This window comes from Cherax quadricarinatus, chromosome 67 (assembly GCF_038502225.1).
Source record: "Cherax quadricarinatus isolate ZL_2023a chromosome 67, ASM3850222v1, whole genome shotgun sequence".
Taxonomy (NCBI): Eukaryota; Metazoa; Arthropoda; class Malacostraca; order Decapoda; family Parastacidae; genus Cherax; species Cherax quadricarinatus.
Genome location: NC_091358.1, coordinates 3,941,390 through 3,963,404, shown reverse-complemented (window position 1 = coordinate 3,963,404; position 22,015 = coordinate 3,941,390). Strand labels below are relative to the sequence as shown.

Sequence of the window (22,015 nt, the reverse complement as noted above, 5' to 3'; positions counted from 1 at the left end):
TTGCTTTTAAATACATCTCACTCCTACTTAATTTTCCCACTTGTTCCACCCCTCCAGCCTGTCTTCCAAACCATACCACGGGTGGGGATAGAACCCACATTCAGAGAGTCATAAAACCCCAGATCGATGCATTAACTACTGGGCCAGCTGGCTACAATGAGATTCATCGTCAGGACCATGCTGGCAGGAGATTCATCTGTAAAAGCTTGCATTTGTGGTCACAGTGGTGCCTATGCTAACCTTCCTATGGTGTATAAATATACCTAGTTGGATGAGCCTTATTATAGCCAGCTGGCCCAGTGGCTAACATGTAGGTCTGGAGGTTTATGACTGACAGCAGGTTCTATCCCAGCCTGTGGTATGGTTTGTTTGCAATCATGTCATTACACTCTTCCAACCCTTGCATATACCACAGGCTGAAGCATTCCCATATGACACCTTTTCCTAAGACCTGCATCGAAAAACACTTGTCCTGTTTTCTGAAAAATCTTACCCTAAAATGCCATGACATACACCCACATCCATCTTTTTTCCTCTGCCCTACCAACCCTTCCCTTCACTTCAATGTTCTCCCTCTCACCCACACATCCACCTCCCTTGTCTCTATCCTACCAATCTTTGACTTTCCTGTTCCTAATTTGCCTTTACCTTTCCTCAACCAATGTCTAGCACCCAATACAAGAACTAATACTAAAACTCCTTCCCCTCCAGCCTTCAATATCCCTTAACTCTCCTTCCTCTCAGACACCCTTCATACTACCCTTTCTCCCAGCTACAAGAAACCCAATCTTTCTATATCCTCACCTGATATCTCCATAATATTAAAAGTGCCATCACTGACGAAGAGAGACTTATCATTATAGTATAAATGAAATATGTAGTTAGAAAAATTTATACTACACTTGCTTGTTTGTTTGTGGCTGTCGGAGCTGAGTTGCAATTCATGGCTGTGTAAATTATTAAACAGCCTTCAGTTAAATTGATGAGGAAATAATGAAAAAAAAAGTCATTGTACATTAGCCCAAAATTGCAATATATGGAAGAGTAGCAGCACAAACACTTCAACATACGGATACACTAGAAAATCTCCAAAGATGAGCTACAAAATGGCTCCCAGAGCTAAATACCGAGCTTAAAAAGACAGGCTGATAACACTTCAAAAAGTTTATAGTAACTGCTAGAAGAATAGAAGATAATAATAACTACATATAAGGTCATAAAGGGATACAAAAAATATTTAAGATTTTTTAGTGAAAAAAAGAGAGAACAACAGGTCACAGTAGTAAACTACGAAAATAGATGTGCCAAAAGCATATTTGGTAACTGACATGTATAAACTATAGAAAGCCCCTTGTTATGCAAGGCATTTTGATCAACTTTAAAACTAACTTACAATCACTAGACAATGAGACACTTACAGTACATGAGAATAAGAATATTTAGTTTTTACTATACTGAAGGTATTTAGTAATTCAATAAAAAATTCTAATTAAAGATATATTAAGGATAAAGCTAGGTACACGAGTTGATACAAAAAAAGCCTTTCTAGCAATAAATGAGAGTCAAAGGAAGGATGGAACAAGAACAGGGAACTAATGGATGAAAGACAAGGTTTTAGGATTTGTTTGGCCAGGGTTACATTAAGGTGAGGAGGTGTTGTTTAACAGTATCTTTAAAGTGATTGGTGGACAAAGAGACTTGGGAATATTCAGACAAAATTCCAGATTTTAGGTCTTTGTATATACATTGAGTTTTTACACTGGTTGAGTTGGACATGGGGAATGTCATAGAGATTTGTGTGTCACGTATTATGCCTATGAGTTCTGTTGCAACTACCAAGAAAGAGTTTCAGGTCAGGATTGATAGTAGAACTGATTGTCCTGTATATGTAGTTTGCACAGTAGCATGAATGAATTTTATGTAGATTACATATGTTTAGACTTTTGAAGAGTAAGGGAGCATTTTGTCTGGCACTACTAGACTTGAGTGATCATTCAGTTGTTTCTGTTGAGATATTATTGGTTTTAGGTGATTTGCTGTAGTGGATCCCCAGGCACAAACAGCATAGGTGAGGTAGGGATAGCTTAGCGAGTTGTATAATGAAAGTAATGCTGTTTGAGGTACATAGTAATTTATGTGCTGAATGTGGGTGTAGATTACAAGATGCTTTGAAAGAACAAGCCTAGATATTTTACTTCGTTGTGTCTTGCAATGGTCTTAAAGACATAATGAGAAAATAATTACGATAATTACAATAACCTCCTCAATACAGCAACATAACTCATTCACTGATGCCTCGGACTTACGATGGGCTCTCTGACCAGTATTCATACCTAAATAATGTATATTAGAGCTGATTTCCTCTATTCTGTTTATTTCAACATACAGTACACTACTGTATAAACTTTTAAAAACATACCAGAAATGTTATAAATGATGCAAAGGTGACATTAAAACAATATCAAAGATAGTTGACACAAACTCACAACTATTACAGTATGCTCCTCACTTAGCGACAAATTCGTTTAATGATGTGGTCTTAGGAATGGAACTCTGTCATTAAGTGAGGAGAAGCTGTATAACAGACTAATGGGTAAGGGGTGGATTGTTTGAGTGACTGGCGCTTGCAATTGTATACAAAATTTATAGTTACATATATTGTAACAAACACGAAAGTAAAAGGAGCTAAAAATATAATTTACTTAGTGGATTTTACCCCGTTTTAAAAAGTCTGTTATATGTCAATCTGCAGTTATGAACAGGTGACACACCGTCATCCATTTTGCTATTGTTTTCTAGAGAACAAAACTGTACATGAATCAAACGGTCTTACTTTTAACAATGTCTTCTTCCCTCGTTGAACCTCTTTAACACATCTCAATGGTCTTGTACATGGTATTCAGCCAAGTAAGGATTACCATGTTAATGCAGAAACTGATACACGTACCTGAAAACAGTAACACTGTAGAAAACTGAATTTAAAATATTAAATAAATCAGAGCTGTAATGGTTCTAACCAATGAATTTTAATTACATAATTCATCAATTAAAACAAAGGAATGCAGTATCAAATCATTATCTTTCAGAAACTGATTCTTGGGGTCAGGTTAATTATCCCAGAAACTACTGACAGATATAACACGAACAATTGCATCATTGAATGTAAATAAATAATCCGTCTACTAGTTGTGGAATTATTACAGCATTATTCTTTTTAACACACTGGCCATCTCCCAGCAAGGTAGAGTGACCCAGAAAATATGAAATGAAAGTTTTTCTTCTCTTTACACTTAGTAATTTATACAGGAAAAGGGGTTACTAGCTCCTGAAATTATTTTTTTTATTAACACATCAATTGTTTCCCACCAAGGAAGGGTGGCCCGAAAAAGAAAAACTTTCATCATTCACTCCATCACTGTCTCGGCAGAGGCGTGCTTACACTACAATTATAAAACTGCAACATTAATACCCCTCCTTCAGAGTGCAGACACTGTACTTCCCATCTCCAGGAATCAGGTCCAGCCTGCTGGTTTCTCTGAATCCCTTCATAAATGTTACCCTGCTTACACTCCAACAGCATGTCATGTCCTAAAAACCATTTGTGTCCATTTGCTCCTATCTAACATGCTCATGCATGCTTGCTGGAAGTCCAAGCCCCTCGCACACAAAACCTCCTTTGCCCCCTCCCTCCAACTTTCTTAGGCCAACCCCTCCACTACAAATTTATACACTCTCAAAGTCATTCTATTTCATTCCATCCTCTCTATATGTCCAAACCATCCCAGCAACCCCTCCTCAGCCCTCTGGATAACAGTTTTGGTAATCCTGCACCTCCTCCTAATTTCCAAACTATGGAGTCTCTGCATTATATTCACACCACACACTGCCCTCAGACATGACATCTCCACTGCCTCCAGCCTTCTCTTTGTTGCAACATTCACCACCCATGCCTCACACCCATACAAGAGCGTTGGTATAACTATGCTCTCATACATTCTTCTCTTTGATTTCATGAATAAAGTTCTTTGTCTCCACAGACTCCTCAGTGCACCACTCACCTTTTTCCCCCAGTGAAATTATTATTATTATAATCATCCGGCACATTAGTGGCTGAATATTTCATTATTAAGACCGTTTTGACATGTGAATGAGCTTAAAACCTTTGGGATGGATGGATGGGGGGTTCCTAATCCCTTAATGCTGGTGAAGGTGTCTTGATCCATGGGAAATGGAGCTACTCCCCCCTTCCTACGATCAAACCTAATTACTCCTTGCCCTCTCATTTCCAAGGCACTGAATGGCCTTTATGGGTTTAGTGCTTCCCCTATCTCAACACATTTACTTAACAAGCACTGATACTAAATATTTAAGCATAAGTGGGTATCTGCAATAAACTACTGTACTCACACTTATATCTAAACTGTGCTGATGCTTCAGGAAGAACAGCAGCAACAGATGTTCTGGCAACGGATGTTCTGGCAACTAATGTTCTGGCAATGGATGTTCTGGCAACAGATGTTCTGGCAATGGATGTTCTGGCAACAGATGTTCTGGCTACTTCTCATTCACATGTTGAATTATTCCATCAGTTTCCACTTTTCATCTTTAAGCTCCACAAACAAAAAGTTCAAGTCCAGAACACTGTCAATATATAAGAATAATAATGAACACACTGCCAATATATAAGAATAATAATGAACACATTGCCAATATATAAGAAGAATATTAACAACGAAGTCTCTGTGTACAACACTTTTATTCCATTTTATTCTGGGCAAGGTGCTCCCACAGTGGGGAGTGGAAGGCATTGAGGTTTGATCCAAGGAGGGGGAGGATAAGTCCAATTCCTTGGATCAAGTCAGCATACAAGAACACTCAAAGATTTTACTTAGAATCAAATCTCTCCTCTCCTGCTAAAAACTAACATAATATTCTGTTCTTCGCAAGGAGGCTGCATGCTCAGGATTGCCGTATTAAGAAATTTTTGCAATAAAATTTGATGTTTAATGACAGGTGTCTACTGATCACTCCAGTATAATATATCTCACACAATAATGCATTATTATAATAAAAAAAAAGTATTAAATGTAATGCATGTAATACAGCTCTTGTGAAGAAACTGTTTAGAAAACTGACAAGATAATAAATGAGACACTTGGGCAACATCTGGGTACAGGCAGGTCCCGCTTTACAGCACTTTGCTTTAAGGTATTTTGCTAATGCAGTGATTTTCAATTACAGCCATTCTTCATTTATTCAGACTTCCTACAATAAATATATTCACCACTCACTATTAGCTAGGAATGAAAATAAGGTAAGTAATGTGTGTACTGTATATGCATTTTATAGGCCTAGCTCTATTGCTCACTAATAATAAAAAAAAAAGTACAATAAACAGGTTATCAGGCTTTTATATGGATTTGAAAGTGAAAAAAGGCTATGATTCACTTTACAGTGATTTCGCTTCACAACAGTAGCCTGGAACCTAACCTGCAGTATAAGTGGGGTCTACAGTAGCCTGGAACCTAACCTGCAGTATAAGTGGGGCCCTACAGTAGCCTGGAACCTAACCTGCAGTATAAGTGGGGCCCTACAGTAGCCTGGAACCTAACCTGCAGTATAAGTGGGGCCCTACAGTAGCCTGGAACCTAACCTGCAGTATAAGTGGGGCCCTACAGTAGCCTGGAACCTAACCTGCAGTATAAGTGGGGCCCTACAGTAGCCTGGAACCTAACCTGCAGTATAAGTGGGGCCCTACAGTAGCCTGGAACCTAACCTGCAGTATAAGTGGGGCCCTACAGTAGCCTGGAACCTAACCTGCAGTATAAGTGGGGCCCTACAGTAGCCTGGAACCTAACCTGCAGTATAAGCGGGGTCTACAGTAGCCTGGAACCTAACCTGCAGTATAAGCAGGGCCCTACAGTAGCCTGGAATCTAACCTGCAGTATAAGCAGAGCCCTACAGTAGCCTGGAACCTAACCTACAGTATAAGCAGGGCCCTACAGTAGCTTGGAACCTAACCTGCAGTATAAGTGGAGCCCTACAGTAGCCTGGAACCTAACCTGCAGTATAAACAGGGCCCTACAGTAGCCTGGAACCTAACCTGCAGTATAAGTGGGGCCCTACAGAAGCCTGGAACCTAACCTGCAGTATAAACAGGGCCCTACAATAGGCTGGAACCTAACCTGCAGTATAAACAGGGCCCTACAGTAGCCTGGAACCTAACCTGCAGTATAAGTGGGGCCCTACAGTAGTCTGGAACCTAACCTGCAATATAAGTGGGGCCCTACAGAAGCCTGGAACCTAACCTACTGTAAAAACAGGGTCTCCTGCATCTTTATTTGGGATAAAGATACATAAATATTGCACAAGTGTCTCATTAATCAATAACACTTGTCATAAAAGAATACCATTATTCTCTGAACTGAGCAACATGGTTTTGTTTCAGCTTCTAAGAATCTTTCATTCTCACCTTCTTCAGAACATAAAAAGGTATAAATTAGCAAACAATTAACAGATCATTTATTAATATTGTTTAGTACAAAATGACTAGAGAAAACAATCCATAAATTAAACGGTTTGTCATATTTACACGTATCACATTGACATCATCACATACAATGATATGGATCATTACTCACGAAATCGTAAACAAACCATGGAACGGGCAGGGATTGAACCCATGGCAAGCGAGTCCTAAAATTCCATGGGTTGAATCTCTGCCCGTCCCGTGGTGGTTTATAAGGATCAGTTATCAGCAGACACTCTAGGTATAGTATAAGAAAGGATGATACAAGTACAGATGATGGATCTGGCTAAAAAATGTGCACTACAATATTGTATTGTGTAACACAGTATAGTACCTTTCAATACTGTATTGAGTAATACAATACAGTACCTTGCAATAGTGTATTGTATAATACAACACAGTATCTTTCAATACTGTATTGTGTAATACAATACAGCACCTTTCAATACTGTATTGTGTAATAAACACAGTATCTTTTAATACTGTATTGCATAATACAATACAGTACCTTTCAATACTGTATTGTGTAATACAATACTGTAAAGTACAATACAATACTGTGTTGAATTTTTTATTGCTAAGAATACATCTTTATCAATGTATCTGATGCAAATTATGTAGTGGGATAATCATGTCAACAAAAGTAATTCATCAAGAACTGACAGCACAACTATTAATTCCCAGAAAAACTAATAAAGACCTCAAAAATTTGGATCTTCATTAGGATTTCACACCAAAATGATAGGCACTGAAATATCACAATTTTTTTTAAGCCTTTTTGAAATGGAAGCTGAAGAAAAATAATGGTAGGTACATCGTGGACTTAAATTTTGTCATACAGCGATCTGACTTATGAACTGGGTCCAAAAGACAATACTGAGAAAATTGTTTTACAAATGCAGTTCTGCAGTTAGGAACATTTGTGGTTCATAACCTTCATTTTTACCAGCTTTTTCTAGAGGATAATAGTTTCAAGGTTAAAAGAGCTTGTTTGCAAAATTGAAATACTACCTGGAACACAACTCACTTCTGAACAGAGCTATTTACTGTATGTTGTCTTCTTTATGTCACCCTGCCTTGTGTCACCCTCCCTTGTGTCACCATGCCTTGTGTCACCTTGCCATGTGTCACCATGCCTTGTGTCACCTTGCCATGTGTCACCCTGCCTTGTGTCACCCTGCCTTGTGTCACCATGCCTTGTGTCACCCTCCCTTGTGTCACCATGCCTTGTGTCACCTTGCCATGTGTCACCATGCCTTGTGTCACCTTGCCATGTGTCACCCTGCCTTGTGTCACCCTGCCTTGTGTCACCTTGCCTTGTGTCACCATACCTTGTGTCACCTTCCATGTGTCACCCTGCCTTGTGTCACCTTGCCTTGTGTCACCCTGCCTTGTGTCACCCTGCCTTGTGTCACCTTGCCATGTGTCACCTTGCCTTGTGTCACCCTGCCTTGTGTCACCATGCCTTGTGTCACCCTGCCTTGTGTCACCCTGCCTTGTGTCACCTTGCCTTATGTCACCCTGCCTTGTGTCACCATGCCTTGTGTCACCTTGCCTTGTGTCACCTTGCCTTGTGTCACCCTGCCTTGTGTCACCCTGCCTTGTGTCGCCTTGCCATGTGTCACCCTGCCTTGTGTCACCCTGCCTTGTGTCACCTTGCCTTGTGTCACCCTACCTTGTGTCACGATGCCTTGTGTCACCCTGCCTTGTGTCACCATGCCTTGTGTCACCTTGCCTTGTGTCACCATGCCTTGTGTCACCCTGCCTTGTGCCACCCTGCCTTGTGTCGCCCTGCCATGTGTCACCCTGCATTGTGTCACTCTGTCTTGTGTCACCTTGCCATGTGTCACCCTGCCTTGTGTCACCTTGCCTTGTGTCACCCTGCCTTGTGTCATCCTGCCTTGTGTCACCATGCCTTGTGTCACCTTGCCTTGTGTCACCTTGCCTTGTGTCACCCTGCCTTGTGTCACCATGCCTTGTGTCACCCTGCCTTGTGTCACCATGCCTTGTGTCACCTTGCCTTGTGTCACCTTGCCTTGTGTCACCCTGCAGTGTGTCACCCTGCCTTGTGCCACCCTGCCATGTGTCATCCTGCCTTGTGTCACCCTGCCTTGTGTCACCCTGCCTTGTCACTCTGTCTTGTGTCACCGTGTTTTGTGTCACCCTGCCTTGTGTCACCCTGCCATGTGTCACCCTGCCTTGTGCCACCCTGCCTTGTGTCACCCTGCCTTGTATCACCCTGCCTTGTGTCACCCTGACTTGTGTCACCCTGCCTTGTGTCACCCTGCCATGTGTCACCCTGCCAAGTATCATCCTGCCTTGTGGCACCCAGCCTTGTGTCACCCTGCCTTGTGTCACCCTGCCTTGTGTCACCCAGCCTTGTGTCACCCTGCCTTGTGTTACATTGCCATGTGTCACCTTGCCTTGTCCCACCCTGCCATGTGTCACCCTGTCTTGTGTCACCCTGCCTTGTGTCACATTGCCTTGTGTCACCCTGCCATGTGTCACCCTGCCTTGTCACCCTGCCATGTGTTACCCTGCTTTGTGTCACACTGCCATGTGTTACCCTGCCTTGTGGCACCCAGCCTTGTGTCACCCTGCCTTGTGTCACCCTGCCTTGTGTTACATTGACTTGTGTCACCCTGCCTTGTGTTACATTGGCTTGTGTCACCCTGCCATGTGTCACCCTGCCTTGTGTCACCCTGCCATGTGCCACCCTGCCTTGTGTCACCATGCCTTGTGTCACCTTGCCTTGTGTCACCTTGCCTTGTGTCACCTTGCCTTGTGTAACCCTGCCTTGTGTCACCCTGCCTTGTGTCACCTTGCCATGTGTCACCCTGCCATGTGTCACCCTGCCTTGTGCCACCCTGCCATGTGCCACCCTGCCTTGTGTCACCATGCCTTGTGTCACCTTGCCTTGTGTCACCTTGCCTTGTGTCACCTTGCCTTGTGTAACCCTGCCTTGTGTCACCCTGCCTTGTGTCACCTTGCCATGTGTCACCCTGCCTTGTGTCACCCTGCCTTGTGTCACCATGCCTTGTGTCACCTTGCCTTGTGTCACCGTGCCTTGTGTCACCCTGCCTTGTGTCACATTGCCTTGTGTCACCCTGCCTTGTGTCACCCTGCCTTGTGTCGCCATGCCTTGTGTCACCTTGCCTTGTGTCACCTTGCCTTGTGTCACCCTGCCATGTGTCACCCTGCCTTGTATCACCCTGCCTTGTGTCACCTTGCCATGTGTCACCCTGCCTTGTGTCACCCTGCCTTGTGTCACCATGCCTTGTGTCACCTTGCCTTGTGTCACCATGCCTTGTGTCACCCTGCCTTGTGTCACGATGCCTTGTGTCACGATGCCTTGTGTCACCTTGCCATGTGTCACCCTACCTTGTGTCACCCTGCCTTGTGTCACCATGCCTTGTGTCACCTTGCCTTGTGTCACCCTGCCTTGTGTCACCCTGCCTTGTGTCACCCTGCCTTGTGTCACTCTGTCTTGTGTCACCTTGCCATGTGTCAACCTGCCTTGTGTCACCTTGCCTTGTGTCACCTTGCCATGTGTCACCCTGCCTTGTGTCACCTTGCCATGTGTCACCCTGCCTTATGTCACCCTGCCTTGTGTCACCCTGCCTTGTGTCACCATGCCTTGTGTCACCTTGCCTTGTGTCACCCTGCCTTTTGTCACCATGCCTTGTGTCACCCTGCCTTGTGTCACCATGCCTTGTGTCACCCTGCCTTGTGTCACCATGCCTTGTGTCACCTTGCCTTGTGTCACCTTGCCTTGTGTCACCCTGCCATGTGTCACCCTGTCTTGTGTCACCCTGCCATGTGTCACCCTGCCTTGTGTCACCCTGCCATGTGCCACCCTGCCTTGTGTCACCATGCCTTGTGTCACCTTGCCTTGTGTCACCTTGCCTTGTGTCACCTTGCCTTGTGTCACCCTGCTTTGTGTCACCCTGCCTTGTCACTCTGCCTTGTGTCACCGTGCTTTGTGTCACCCTGCCTTGTCACCCTGCCATGTGTCACCCTGCCTTGTGCCACCCTGCCTTGTGTCACCCTGCCATGTGTCATCCTGCCTTGCATCACCCTGCCTTGTCACCGTGTTTTGTGTCACCCTGCCTTGTGTCACCCTGCCATGTGTCACCCTGCCTTGTGCCACCCTGCCTTGTGTCACCCTGCCTTGTGTCATCCTGCCTTGTGTCACCCTGCCATGTATCATCCTGCCTTGTGGCACCCAGCCTTGTGTCACCCTGCCTTGTGTCACCCTGCCTTGTGTCACCCAGCCTTGTGTCACCCTGCCTTGTGTTACACTGCTATGTGTCACCTTGCCTTGTCCCACCCTGCCATGTCACCCTGTCTTGTGTCACCCTGCCTTGTGTCACATTGCCTTGTGTCACCCAGCCTTGTGTCACCCTGCCTTGTGTCACCCTGCCATGTGTTACTCTGCTTTGTGTCACACTGCCATGTGTCACCCTGCCTTGTGGCACCCAGCCTTGTGTCACCCTGCCTTGTGTCACCCTGCCTTGTGTTACATTGCCTTGTGTCATCCTGCCTTGTGTTACATTGCCTTGTGTCACCCTGCCTTGTGTCACCCTGCCATGTGCCACCCTGCCTTGTGTCACCCTGCCTTGTGTCACCCTGCCATGTGCCACCCTGCCTTGTGTCACCATGCCTTGTGTCACCTTGCCTTGTGTCACCTTGCCTTGTGTCACCTTGCCTTGTGTAACCCAGCCTTGTGTCACCCTGCCTTGTGTCACCTTGCCATATGTCACCCTGCCTTGTGTCACCCTGCCTTCTGTCACCATGCCTTGTGTCACCTTGCCTTGTGTCACCGTGCCTTGTGTCACCCTGCCTTGTGTCACATTGCCTTGTGTCACCGTGCCTTGTGTCACCCTGCCTTGTGTCACCCTGCCTTGTGTTACCATGCCTTGTGTCACCTTGCCTTGTGTCACCTTGCCTTGTGTCACCCTGCCTTGTGTCACCTTGCCATGTGTCACCCTGCCTTGTGTCACCCTCCCTTGTGTCAACATGCCTTATGTCACCTTGCCTTGTGTCACCTTGCCTTGTGTCACCTTGCCATGTGTCACCCTGCCTTGTGTCACCCTGCCTTGTGTCATCATGCCTTGTGTCACCTTGCTTTGTGTCACGTTGTCTTGTGTCACTCTGCCTTGTGTCACCCTGCCTTGTGTCACCTTGCCATGTGTCACCCTGCCATGTGTCACCTTGTCTTGTGTCACCCTGCCTTGTGTCACATTGCCTTGTGTCACCCTGCCATATGTCACCCTGCCTTGTGTCACCCTGCCATGTGTCACCCTGCCTTGTGTCACCTTGCCATGTGTCACCCTACCTTGTGTCACCCTGCCTTGTGTCACCATGCCTTGTGTCACCTTGCCTTGTGTCACCATGCCTTGTGTCACCCTGCCTTGTGTCACCATGCCTTGTGTCACCTTGCCTTGTGTCACCATGCCTTGTGTCACCCTGCCTTGTGTCACCATGCCTTGTGTCACCTTGCCATGTGTCACCCTGCCTTGTGTCACCATGCCTTGTGTCACCTTGCCTTGTGTCACTTTGCCTTGTGTCACCCTGCCTTGTGTCACCCTGCCTTGTCACACTCTGTCTTGTGTCACCTTGCCTTGTGTTACCTTGCCTTGTGTCACCTTGCCATGTGTCACCCTGCCTTGTGTCACCTTGCCATGTGTCACCCTGCCTTGTGTCACCATGCCTTGTGTCACCTTGCCTTGTGTCACCTTGCCTTGTGTCACCCTGCCTTGCATCACCATGCTTTCTGTCACCCTGCCTTGTGTCACCATGCCTTGTGTCACCTTGCCTTGTGTCACCTTGCCTTGTGTCACCTTGCCTTGTGTCACCCTGCCATGTGTCACCCTGTCTTGTGTCACCCTGCCATGTGTCATCCTGCCTTGTGTCACCCTGCTTTGTGTCACCCTGCCTTGTCACTTTGCCTTGTGTCACCGTGCTTTGTGTCACCCTGCCTTGTGTCACCCTGCGATGTGTCACCCTGCCTTGTGCCACCCTGCCTTGTGTCACCCTGCCTTGTGTCACCCTGACTTGTGTCACCCTGTCTTGTGTCACCCTGCCATGTGTCGCCCTGCCATGTGTCACCCTGCCTTGTGGCACCCAGCCTTGTGTCACCCTGCCTTGTGTCACCCTGCCTTGTGTCACCCTGCCATGTGTCACCCTGCCATGTGTCATGCTGCCATGTGTCACCCTGCCATGTGTCACCCTGCCATGTGTCACTCTGCCTTGTGTCACCCTGCCATGTGTCACCCTGCCTTGTGTCACCCTGCCATGTGTCACCCTGCCATGTGTCACTCTGCCATGTGTCACTCTGCCTTGTGTCACCCTGCCATGTGTCACCCTGCCATGTGTCACCCTGCCATGTGTCACCCTGCCATGTGTCATGCTGCCTTGCTTGAAAATGGGTGTCAAGAAAAAAAAAAAAACAAAGCTTATGTTACTTATCCCAGTCAGGCGTCCTCATCAATGTTGAGTAATTGGCAAAATATTGAAGGTTCAGATCCTGAAATCACACCACTGGGACTTTGACAACAGTGTACTTGTACTTCGGTTCAGTCCAATCACTCTTGCAGGAAATCATTTCCTGTAAGTGATGGACTGAACACATCATTTCCAGGTTGAGGGACTGATTACCTCAAACTTCTCCTCTCCTTACCCATTTCTACTTTGTATTGGACTGATGAAGTCACTGTGTGGTGAAATGTTTCTTCAATAAAGATTCCGATGTGTTGCATAAGTGTCTCAATTCTTCAATGCTTAGAGGCACATCCTGTCAGCAGATGTTCAATACTGGCAACGTAGAGATAAGTTAACTATGAGGAAGACTTGATAATACCAGCTGATTCTGAAGAAATTGCCTTGTCTAATAATTAATCAAGAAGTAGAAGGTTGGGTTACAAGACTATGGGATATACAGGCAGGTCCTGTTTACAGCACTTCACTTTATGGCGTTTCGCTAATGCAGTGGTTTACAATTATACCCATTATTCATTTATTCAGACTTCCTACAATAACTATATTCACCACTCATTATAAGCTAAGGTTAATCTCCATGTTCTTAAAAGCAATAGCAACAGCAACTCAAGAAGCTAATTTATGTACCTTTGCCCCAACACAGGAAGTGGGTGTGCATAAGGTAAACAAATCATTTATTGGGTTAAAAGTGATTGTAGGGTCTATGTACTGGTGCAGTAGGTCTACCAACAGGTTGCTGCTAAAGTGACTTATATAAGTAGACCCTTGTAAACCTTTTACAGCAGCACCAGTTCTGAGAGCACACTTGCTTTACTTCTTCTTCTTTCTTTCAACACACCGGCCGTATCCCACCGAGGTGGGGTGGCCCAAAAGGAAAAACGAAAGTTTCTCCTTTTACATTTAGTAATATATACAGGAGAAGAGGTTACTAGCTCCTTGCTCCCGGCATTTTAGTCGCCTCTTACAACACGCATACTTGCTTTACTTGTCACCACATTATAACATATGATTAAAAGATTTATTCTAGGTTTTATTGCTCTAAAATAATTCAATAAAGCAATTATTATGAGTTATTACCATTGCAGGTTCCTCCCCAGGATACAACCCACAGCGGTTGATAAACATGACAGCAGACATAAAAAAAAGACTTACTCAACTTGATCCATTCGTTGTTCAGACCCTCAAAATTAATACTGCTCTCAGTGTCCACATTAAAAAAAATATATATATATTATTTTTATTCTGAAATGGCAGAGAATCTTTTTCTGAAAGTAATGACACCAAAAGTATGAAATTTGATGGAACTCTTATGGAATTACGCAGGGGCAAAGTTAGCATTCTCGGCACAATTTACACAGATGATTTCACCCATTTTGAGTCCTATTTTAAGGCAATTTCATTGCTCCACTATACCAAATTCTTAGCTATTTTGCTAGTATGCCTTCCATTCTATCGACTGAGCAAAAGAATTGCCCATTTAACTGTCTCAACTACATTATAAAGTGCACAGAATTTGGTAATTCAGCTAACTTTAAACAAAATTAGAAAAATACACGTTTAAAAATATAGTCCAAAATAAAGCAATATTTTTTCTCTTTATTAATCATGCCCCCAGGTCTTCCATTTTGAATTCACAATCACACAAAAGAACAGAAGATTTGCTCTGTTTCTCAGATATAAAACATAGTCAGGAATGACTGGTCATGGTTTATGGTTTACCTGGAGTTTACCCGGAGAGGGTTTCGGGGGTCAACGCCCCCGCGGCCCGGTCTGAAACCAGGCTTCATGGTGGATCAGGGTTTGATCAACCAGGCTGTTACTACTGGCCGCACGCAAGCTGACATACGAACCACAGCCCGGTTGGTCAGGTACTGACTTTAGGTGCTTGTCCAGTGCCTTCTTGAAGACAGCCAGGGGTCTATTGGTAATTCCCCATATGTATGCTGGGAGGCAACTGAACAGTCTTGGACCCTGGACGCTTATTGTGTTGTCTCTCAGTGTACCTGTGGCGCCTCTGCTTTTCATTGGGGGAATGTTGCATCTCCTGCCGAGTCTTTTGCTTTCATATGGAGTGATTTTTGTGTGCATGTTTGGTACCAATCCCTCCAGGACCTTCCAAGTGTATATTATCATGTATCTCTCTCGCCTGCATTCCAGGGAATACAGATCAAGGACCTTCAACCATTCCCAGTAGTTTAGGTGCCTTATCGCACTTGTGTGTGCTGTGAAAGTTCTTTGTACACTCTCCAGGTCTGCAATGTCGCCAGCCTTGAAGGGGGCCGTTAGTGTACAGCAGTATTCCAGCCTAGAGAGCACAAGTGATTTAAAGAGAATCATCATGGGCTTGGCATTCCTAGTTTTGAAGGTTCTCATTATCCATCCTATCATTTTCCTAGCGGATGAAGTAAATACATGTACATTGTTGTGTTCTTTGAAGGCGAGATTCTCTGACATTATCACTCCCAGGTCCTTCACATTACTTTTCAGCTCTATTGTATGGTTAGAATTTGTGGTATACCCTGACACATTTTTAATTTCTTCAAGTTTTCCATATCTGAGTAGTTGAAATTTCTCCTCGTTGAACTTCATATTGTTTTGAGTGGCCCATTCGAAGATTTGGTTGATGTCCACTTGGAGTCTCGCAGTATCTTCGATGGAGGTCACTGCCATGGTGATCCAGGTGTCATCCGCAAAGGAAGACATGGAGCTATGGCTTACATCTCTGGTGTCCCAATAGCTGAATCAGATCTATTAAAAACCCACAAAATAGACTGGGATATGGGGGGGCCTTACTTGTCCTCAAGAAAATGGTAAAAAACATCGAATATTTCCGCTAATTTAAGCTCGATTTCAAGTTACTTCTGGTTTGTAAACCAACCAAAATCATCTCTATTTCAATAATAAGTCTTTCACTCTATCAACTGATACTAAGAAATGGCTAATAAAACCATAAAAAAAAATCTGAGAGAACACCTCAAAGTCACTATCTTAAACCATAAACATGGTCAGAGTTTTGTTTTTCTCATCATACACCACAAGGGACAGAATTTTCTTTTTTATACAGTGAACACTCACCACACAGACCCATTCTCTCATATTCAGGACAAAATTTACTTCTCACAGATTATGTGAGTGAGCTGAGCTTATGATGTAAAATTACATGAGGGACCCTGGCATCAATGATGTATTTCTATGTGGCAGCCACTGAAAAGGTTGCGAATTAAACCTACATCCTTTCTGTTGTGAGCTGAATGCTCTTTTGCTCGGCTACAGAATACAAAATGACACATACAGGGATTAAAAAAAAAAAGTGCTTACAAATAGCAAATAAGGAAAGATAAAGTATATTTTAGTTTTAACACATCGGCAGTCTCCCAATGAGGTAGGGTGATCCGAAAAAAAGAAAGACTTTCACCAGCATTCCCTCTTATCACTATCTTGCCAGAAGCAGTTCAGATGCCCTGCCAAATTGCAAATACCCTACCTCTCCTTCAGAGCACAGTCACTGCACTTCCCACTAGCAGGACTCAAGTCCATTAACCAGTTTCCTTGACTCCCTTCACAAATGTTACCTTGTTCACATTCCAACAGACCATCAAGTCCTGAAAACCATTTGCCTCCACTCATTCCTATCTAACACAATCACACATTCCTGTTCAATATCCAAGCCCCCTTGCACACAAAACCTTTACACCCCCTCCCCCTCCAACTTTCCTAGGGTGGCCCCTACCCTGCCTTCCCTCCACTACAGATTTGTATACCCTCCAAGTCATCCTATTTTGCTCCATACTTTCTAAATGCCCAAACCACCTAAACAACCCTTCCTTGGCCCTCTGGATAATACTTTCAGTAACCTTGCACCTCATAATCTCCAAGCTATGATTTTTTTGCATAATATTCACACCACACATTGCCCTTAGACACAACATCACTGCTTGCAGCCTTCTCCTCACTGCAACATTCGCAACCCATGCTTCACACCCAATGGAAATAAGTCACTCTGTCTGACTTATTTGGGCTATCCTAGGTTCTCTACACATATGCTGCTATGTATGATAATTCTATGTAACTGTATTTGTGTATACCTGAATAAACTTACTTACTTACTTATACTCTCACATATTTTCCTTTTTGCCTCCATGCATATGCGGCAACTGAACAAATACTTAAAAAAAAAAGAAAAAAATATGCATTTAGGTGCCACAAAATATTACTATAAATATTTATAATTTACCTGATATTTGAGATGCTGTACATGCATCTTCATTAATTCATATTAGTGAAGCAAACACCATAACTTTTGATGGCATATTTACACACTTCCTGCTATATAACTATAAATTAACTATAACTATAAATTAAGTAAATAATATTTCTTAAACCTATAATTGTAACTAAGATATATGAGCATCAGTCATTTCATTACTAAATTTATTACCCATGACACATGAAGAAGAAATGACCAATAAAAAAAAAAAAAAAAAAGTGAATTTGTGTGAAGCATAAAAAGTTATGCAATTATTTATGTTACTTCTGCAATATTTCTCAAGTGATCGGTTACTTTTCACTTGTTTTAAAAGCAATTAGAAAATGAGTTATAGTTTTAAAAGATTAAATGCGGCCATATCAACTATGGCTCAATCTAAAAAACAGTGGAGTTAAGATCTCTCAGAGTTAAATCACAGCATGGCAAACCACCAATAAAAACTATATGGTAAGAGTGTTTTCTTTAAAATTTAATTAAAATATAATTTATGAAGAAAATAACAGCCAATCTCATTAGATTAAGCTTTCTGTACAGTTCTGCTTATGCAGAATACTATCAGTTCCAACAATGTTTGATAACATTTTTGCCTGATATATACAAATCTCTATTTCAATAAAAATATTTAGCTAACTAATTTGTCCGGGTGCTACAAGGAAGTTTCGACTGCCTTTATGGGCGATGTCAGTGAAGTTGGAGATGGGGTACGGCGTGTACTGGCAGGTGGAGGCAGCTGTAGACCATCCAAGAAGACTTGAGGTGCTGAAACACTTGGGGACTTGATATCACTGATCACAAGATTGGTGTTGACATTTCCAGTAAGCATTTCAACCATTCTGTTGAGAGAGAGATGTTCTTTGAAACCAAAAATGTTTTGCAGGTATTTTCTTTTCCCACTTTTTCCTAACATACCCTTAATTTTCTCTTTTGCCTCCTACAGTGAACTTTCTCAGTCTTCATTTTCATTCGTATCCTGCTTTCTTTTCTTTATGGAACTTTACTACTCTTATTTTCACTTCTTTCTCAGTCCTCTTTAACCATTTCCCTTGTTTATATCTTCTTCATTTCTCTCTCTCTCTTCCTTGCATCATCTCTTCACCCCATTCTCTTTCCCCACTGCCTCCCACTTTTCTCACTACAGTATTTCCATTTCCATTATTCCCTTTACCCCCGTCTTCATGCCCAGCATCAATTCCATTTTCCAAATGTCATTCTTTTTCATAAATTCCTTTTCATTCCTTCTCTCTCCTTCCTCTACTATCCCTCTCCCTCGCAACTGCTCATTCCTCATGGCATTCTTTTCTTTCCCATTTCCCTCATTTTCCTCTCCTCCCTACCCTCTCTATCAGACGCCAGACTGAAATCTGAGTCGGCATTAGTAGTCGAAGCATTGAGTGGCAAAAACGAAAAAGCACCAAATTAAAAATATAGAAAAACGCAGACATGAGGAAGATCAAAGCAATGAACCTCAAGTTACCATACAGGCGCTCCTTGACTTATGATGGGCTTACATTTTGACGAACCATAGCAAGTAAAAAATATCGCAAGTCGAATATGTGATTTTCTCTATCAACAAACTGGCCATATCCCACCGAGGCAGGGTGACCTAAAAAGAAAAACAAAAGTTTCTCTTTAAATATAGTACTAATATATATACAGGAGAAGGGGTTACTAGCCCCTTGCCTCCTGGCATTTTAGTCGCCTATTAAAACATGAATGGCTTATGGAGGAAGAATTCTGTTCCACTTCCCCATGGAGATGGATATGATATGCTAAATAAATAGATGAATAACTGTCACTGAATAAGTAAATAAACAAATAATTTCACCAAATACCAGTTTTGAAGAGTAAACAAATAAATACAAGTTACGGACTTGCCGCCTTCACGATGGGTAATTATTTTAAGTTTCATCTTCAAAGTAATTTCTTTTGCACCATCATAATGTCGAAATATCGTAAGTCAAATCATAAGTCAAATGGCACCTGTACTTTGTTATGGAGCTCTGAGCCTAAGTTACAGATGCAGAAGACAATTAAATCACAGAACAGATGGGGACTGAATTCATGGTAGACCAGAAGACACATCCACACATTCCCACAAACGGATGAAACATTCTGGACTCAATTTGTTCGCTAATCTGGATTTCAGCGGTGATGGTGCTATTCTTTTCTGCTGTGCAATGTCCCATTTATAAGATATTAGATACCAGGATGAGTTCTGGATCAGTATTGACATGTACACACAAAAATTAATACGGGAGTTTGTGGCTGAAACTGCAAAACACACACGAGGAACAGTTGTAATAGATTATTTTTTTTTATTATCGCACTGGCCGATTCCCACCAAGGCAGGGTGGCCCGAAAAAGAAAAACTTTCACCATCATTCACTCCATCACTGACTTGCCAGAAGGGTGCTTTACACTACAGTTTTTAAACTGCAACATTAACACCCCTCCTTCAGAGTGCAGGCACTGTACTTCCCATCTCCAGGACTCAAGTCCGGCCTGCCGGTTTCCCTGAACCCCTTCATATATGTTACTTTGCTCACACTCCAACAGCACATCAAGTATTAAAAACCATTTGTCTCCATTCACTCCTATCAAACACACTCACGCATGCCTGCTGGAAGTCCAAGCCCCTCGCACACAAAACCTCCTTTACCCCCTCCCTCCAACCTTTCCTAGGCCGACCCCTACCCTGCCTTCCTTCCACTACAGACTGAAACACTCTTGAAGTCACTCTGTTTCGTTCCATTCTCTCTACATGTCCGAACCACCTCAACAACTCTTCCTCAGCCCTCTGGACAACAGTTTTGGTAATCCCGCACCTCCTCCTAACTTCCAAACTACGAATTCTCTGCATTATATTCACACCACACATTGCCCTCAGACATGACATCTCCACTGCCTCCAGCCTTCTCCTCGCTGCAACATTCATCACCCATGCTTCACACCCATATAAGAGCGTTGGTAAAACTATACTCTCATACATTCCCCTCTTTACCTCCAAGGACAAAGTTCTTTGTCTCCACAGACTCCTAAGTGCACCACTCACCCTTTTCCCCTCATCAATTCTATGATTCACCTCATCTTTCATAGACCCATTCGCTGACACGTCCACTCCCAAATATCTGAATACATTCACCTCCTCCATACTCTCTCCCTCCAATCTGATATCCAATCTTTCATCACCTAATCTTTTTGTTATCCTCATAACCTTACTCTTTCTTGTATTCACTTTTAATTTTCTTCTTTTGCACACCAAATTCATCCACCAATCTCTGCAACTTCTCTTCAGAATCTCCCAAGAGCACAGTGTCATCAGCAAAGAGCAACTGTGACAACTCCCACTTTATGTGTGATTCTTTATCTTTTAACTCCACGCCTCTTGCCAAGACCCTCGCATTTACTTCTCTTGCAACCCCATCTATAAATATATTAAACAACCACAGTGACATCACATATCCTTGTCTAAGGCCTACTTTTACTGGGAAATAATTTCCCTCTTTCCTACATACTCTAACTTGAGCCTCACTATCCTTGTAAAAAATAGATATTATATGAAATAAATAATATAACTTGATTTCTACCCTAAGAGAATAACTGCAGAATGATACATAGCATCAGAACTTGGAGAGAAATGGTATAAAATACCAACATGATGGTAAAACACACAATGCAGTGTAATGAGACCATTTACTGACATCTTTTTTGCCTATACAGTGAGCCTTTTCAAGCAACTTGTTCTTTCCTGCAAGTTGACCTGCAAATGGACTCACAGGGAGTCAATTTGCAGGTCACTCATTTACATAGAGGTTTGTCTCAGTAGCTATATCTGTCTTGAATGATAAAGTAGTCCAGTTAGATTGAACAATCTGTTAACTTCAATGCACTGTTTATATATAAACATCACTATATCTTCTTCTTTCATTGCACCAGCCATATGCCACCAAAGCAGGGTGGCCCAAAAAGAAAACAAAAGTTTCTTTTTAACTTTAGTAATGTATACATGAGAAGGGATTACTAGCCCCTTACTCCCAGTACGTTAGTCACCTCTTTACTACATGCATGGCTTACGGAGGAAGAATTCTGTTCCACTTCCCCATGGAGAATAAACATCATTATATCGTTCATTGAGAATTCATAACCCACAAATTTTTAAAAAATTTAGATACCATTTCAGTCTATCTGGGATTATTATCATCTGTAATTAAGAAAGGAGTGAGGGGGGCTATTTTATACGAATCAATATTTCACACGAGAAAATGATGGAACAGATATGAAATCAAGAGGAACACTTACTGGCAGCGAAGAGCACGATTCTCTGCAATGATGGCATCAGATTCTTTACTCGATTTCTCAAGCAGTGCAGTGAGCGAGGCTAGAGCTGCAGGCGATGGTGGCTTCTTTTGTAAATTTTTCGCATTAGGAATTGGATGCACATTTGCTTGTGCTGCTCCAGTAGTGCCAGCATTTCGACTGTGATTGATCTATAAAAGGTGATTTTTGTTTTACATTCTCATTACATAAATCAGATGAAGTTTAAATAATAATCAATTAATTAGTAAAGGCAGTGGAGAAGTCATGCTTGAGAGCAAGGTAAGGAGTGAATATTACCTAAAGAATTCAGACTGTAGTACTCAGAAGACAGTGTGAGGTTATGAAAGGTGTAATTCAGAGGGCAGAGAAGGGACTGTTGAGGTGGTTTAGACATTTAAACA

General features: G+C 42.9%; 1 protein-coding gene across 2 annotated transcripts in view; it reads right to left on the bottom strand.

The window, feature by feature from the left end:
* The window catches only part of IKKbeta (I-kappaB kinase beta), a 65,183-nt gene that overhangs the window by 11,261 nt on the left and 31,907 nt on the right, over window positions 1-22,015 (bottom strand). Inside the window, exons 14-16 of one of the 2 annotated variants that reach the window (XR_008408643.2) lie at window positions 21,597-21,784; window positions 4,408-4,641; window positions 2,834-2,947 (exon numbers count right to left, since the gene is read on the bottom strand). Coding sequence is in view for 1 of the 2 variants with exons in the window: in XM_053792359.2 (XP_053648334.1) it covers window positions 17,944-18,130; window positions 21,597-21,784 (375 nt within the window). In the remaining variant the exon portion in view is untranslated. Of the gene's footprint in view, window positions 1-2,833; window positions 2,948-4,407; window positions 4,642-6,510; window positions 18,131-21,596; window positions 21,785-22,015 lie in introns of those variants that run through there. The other variant, XM_053792359.2, reaches the window with a different exon arrangement.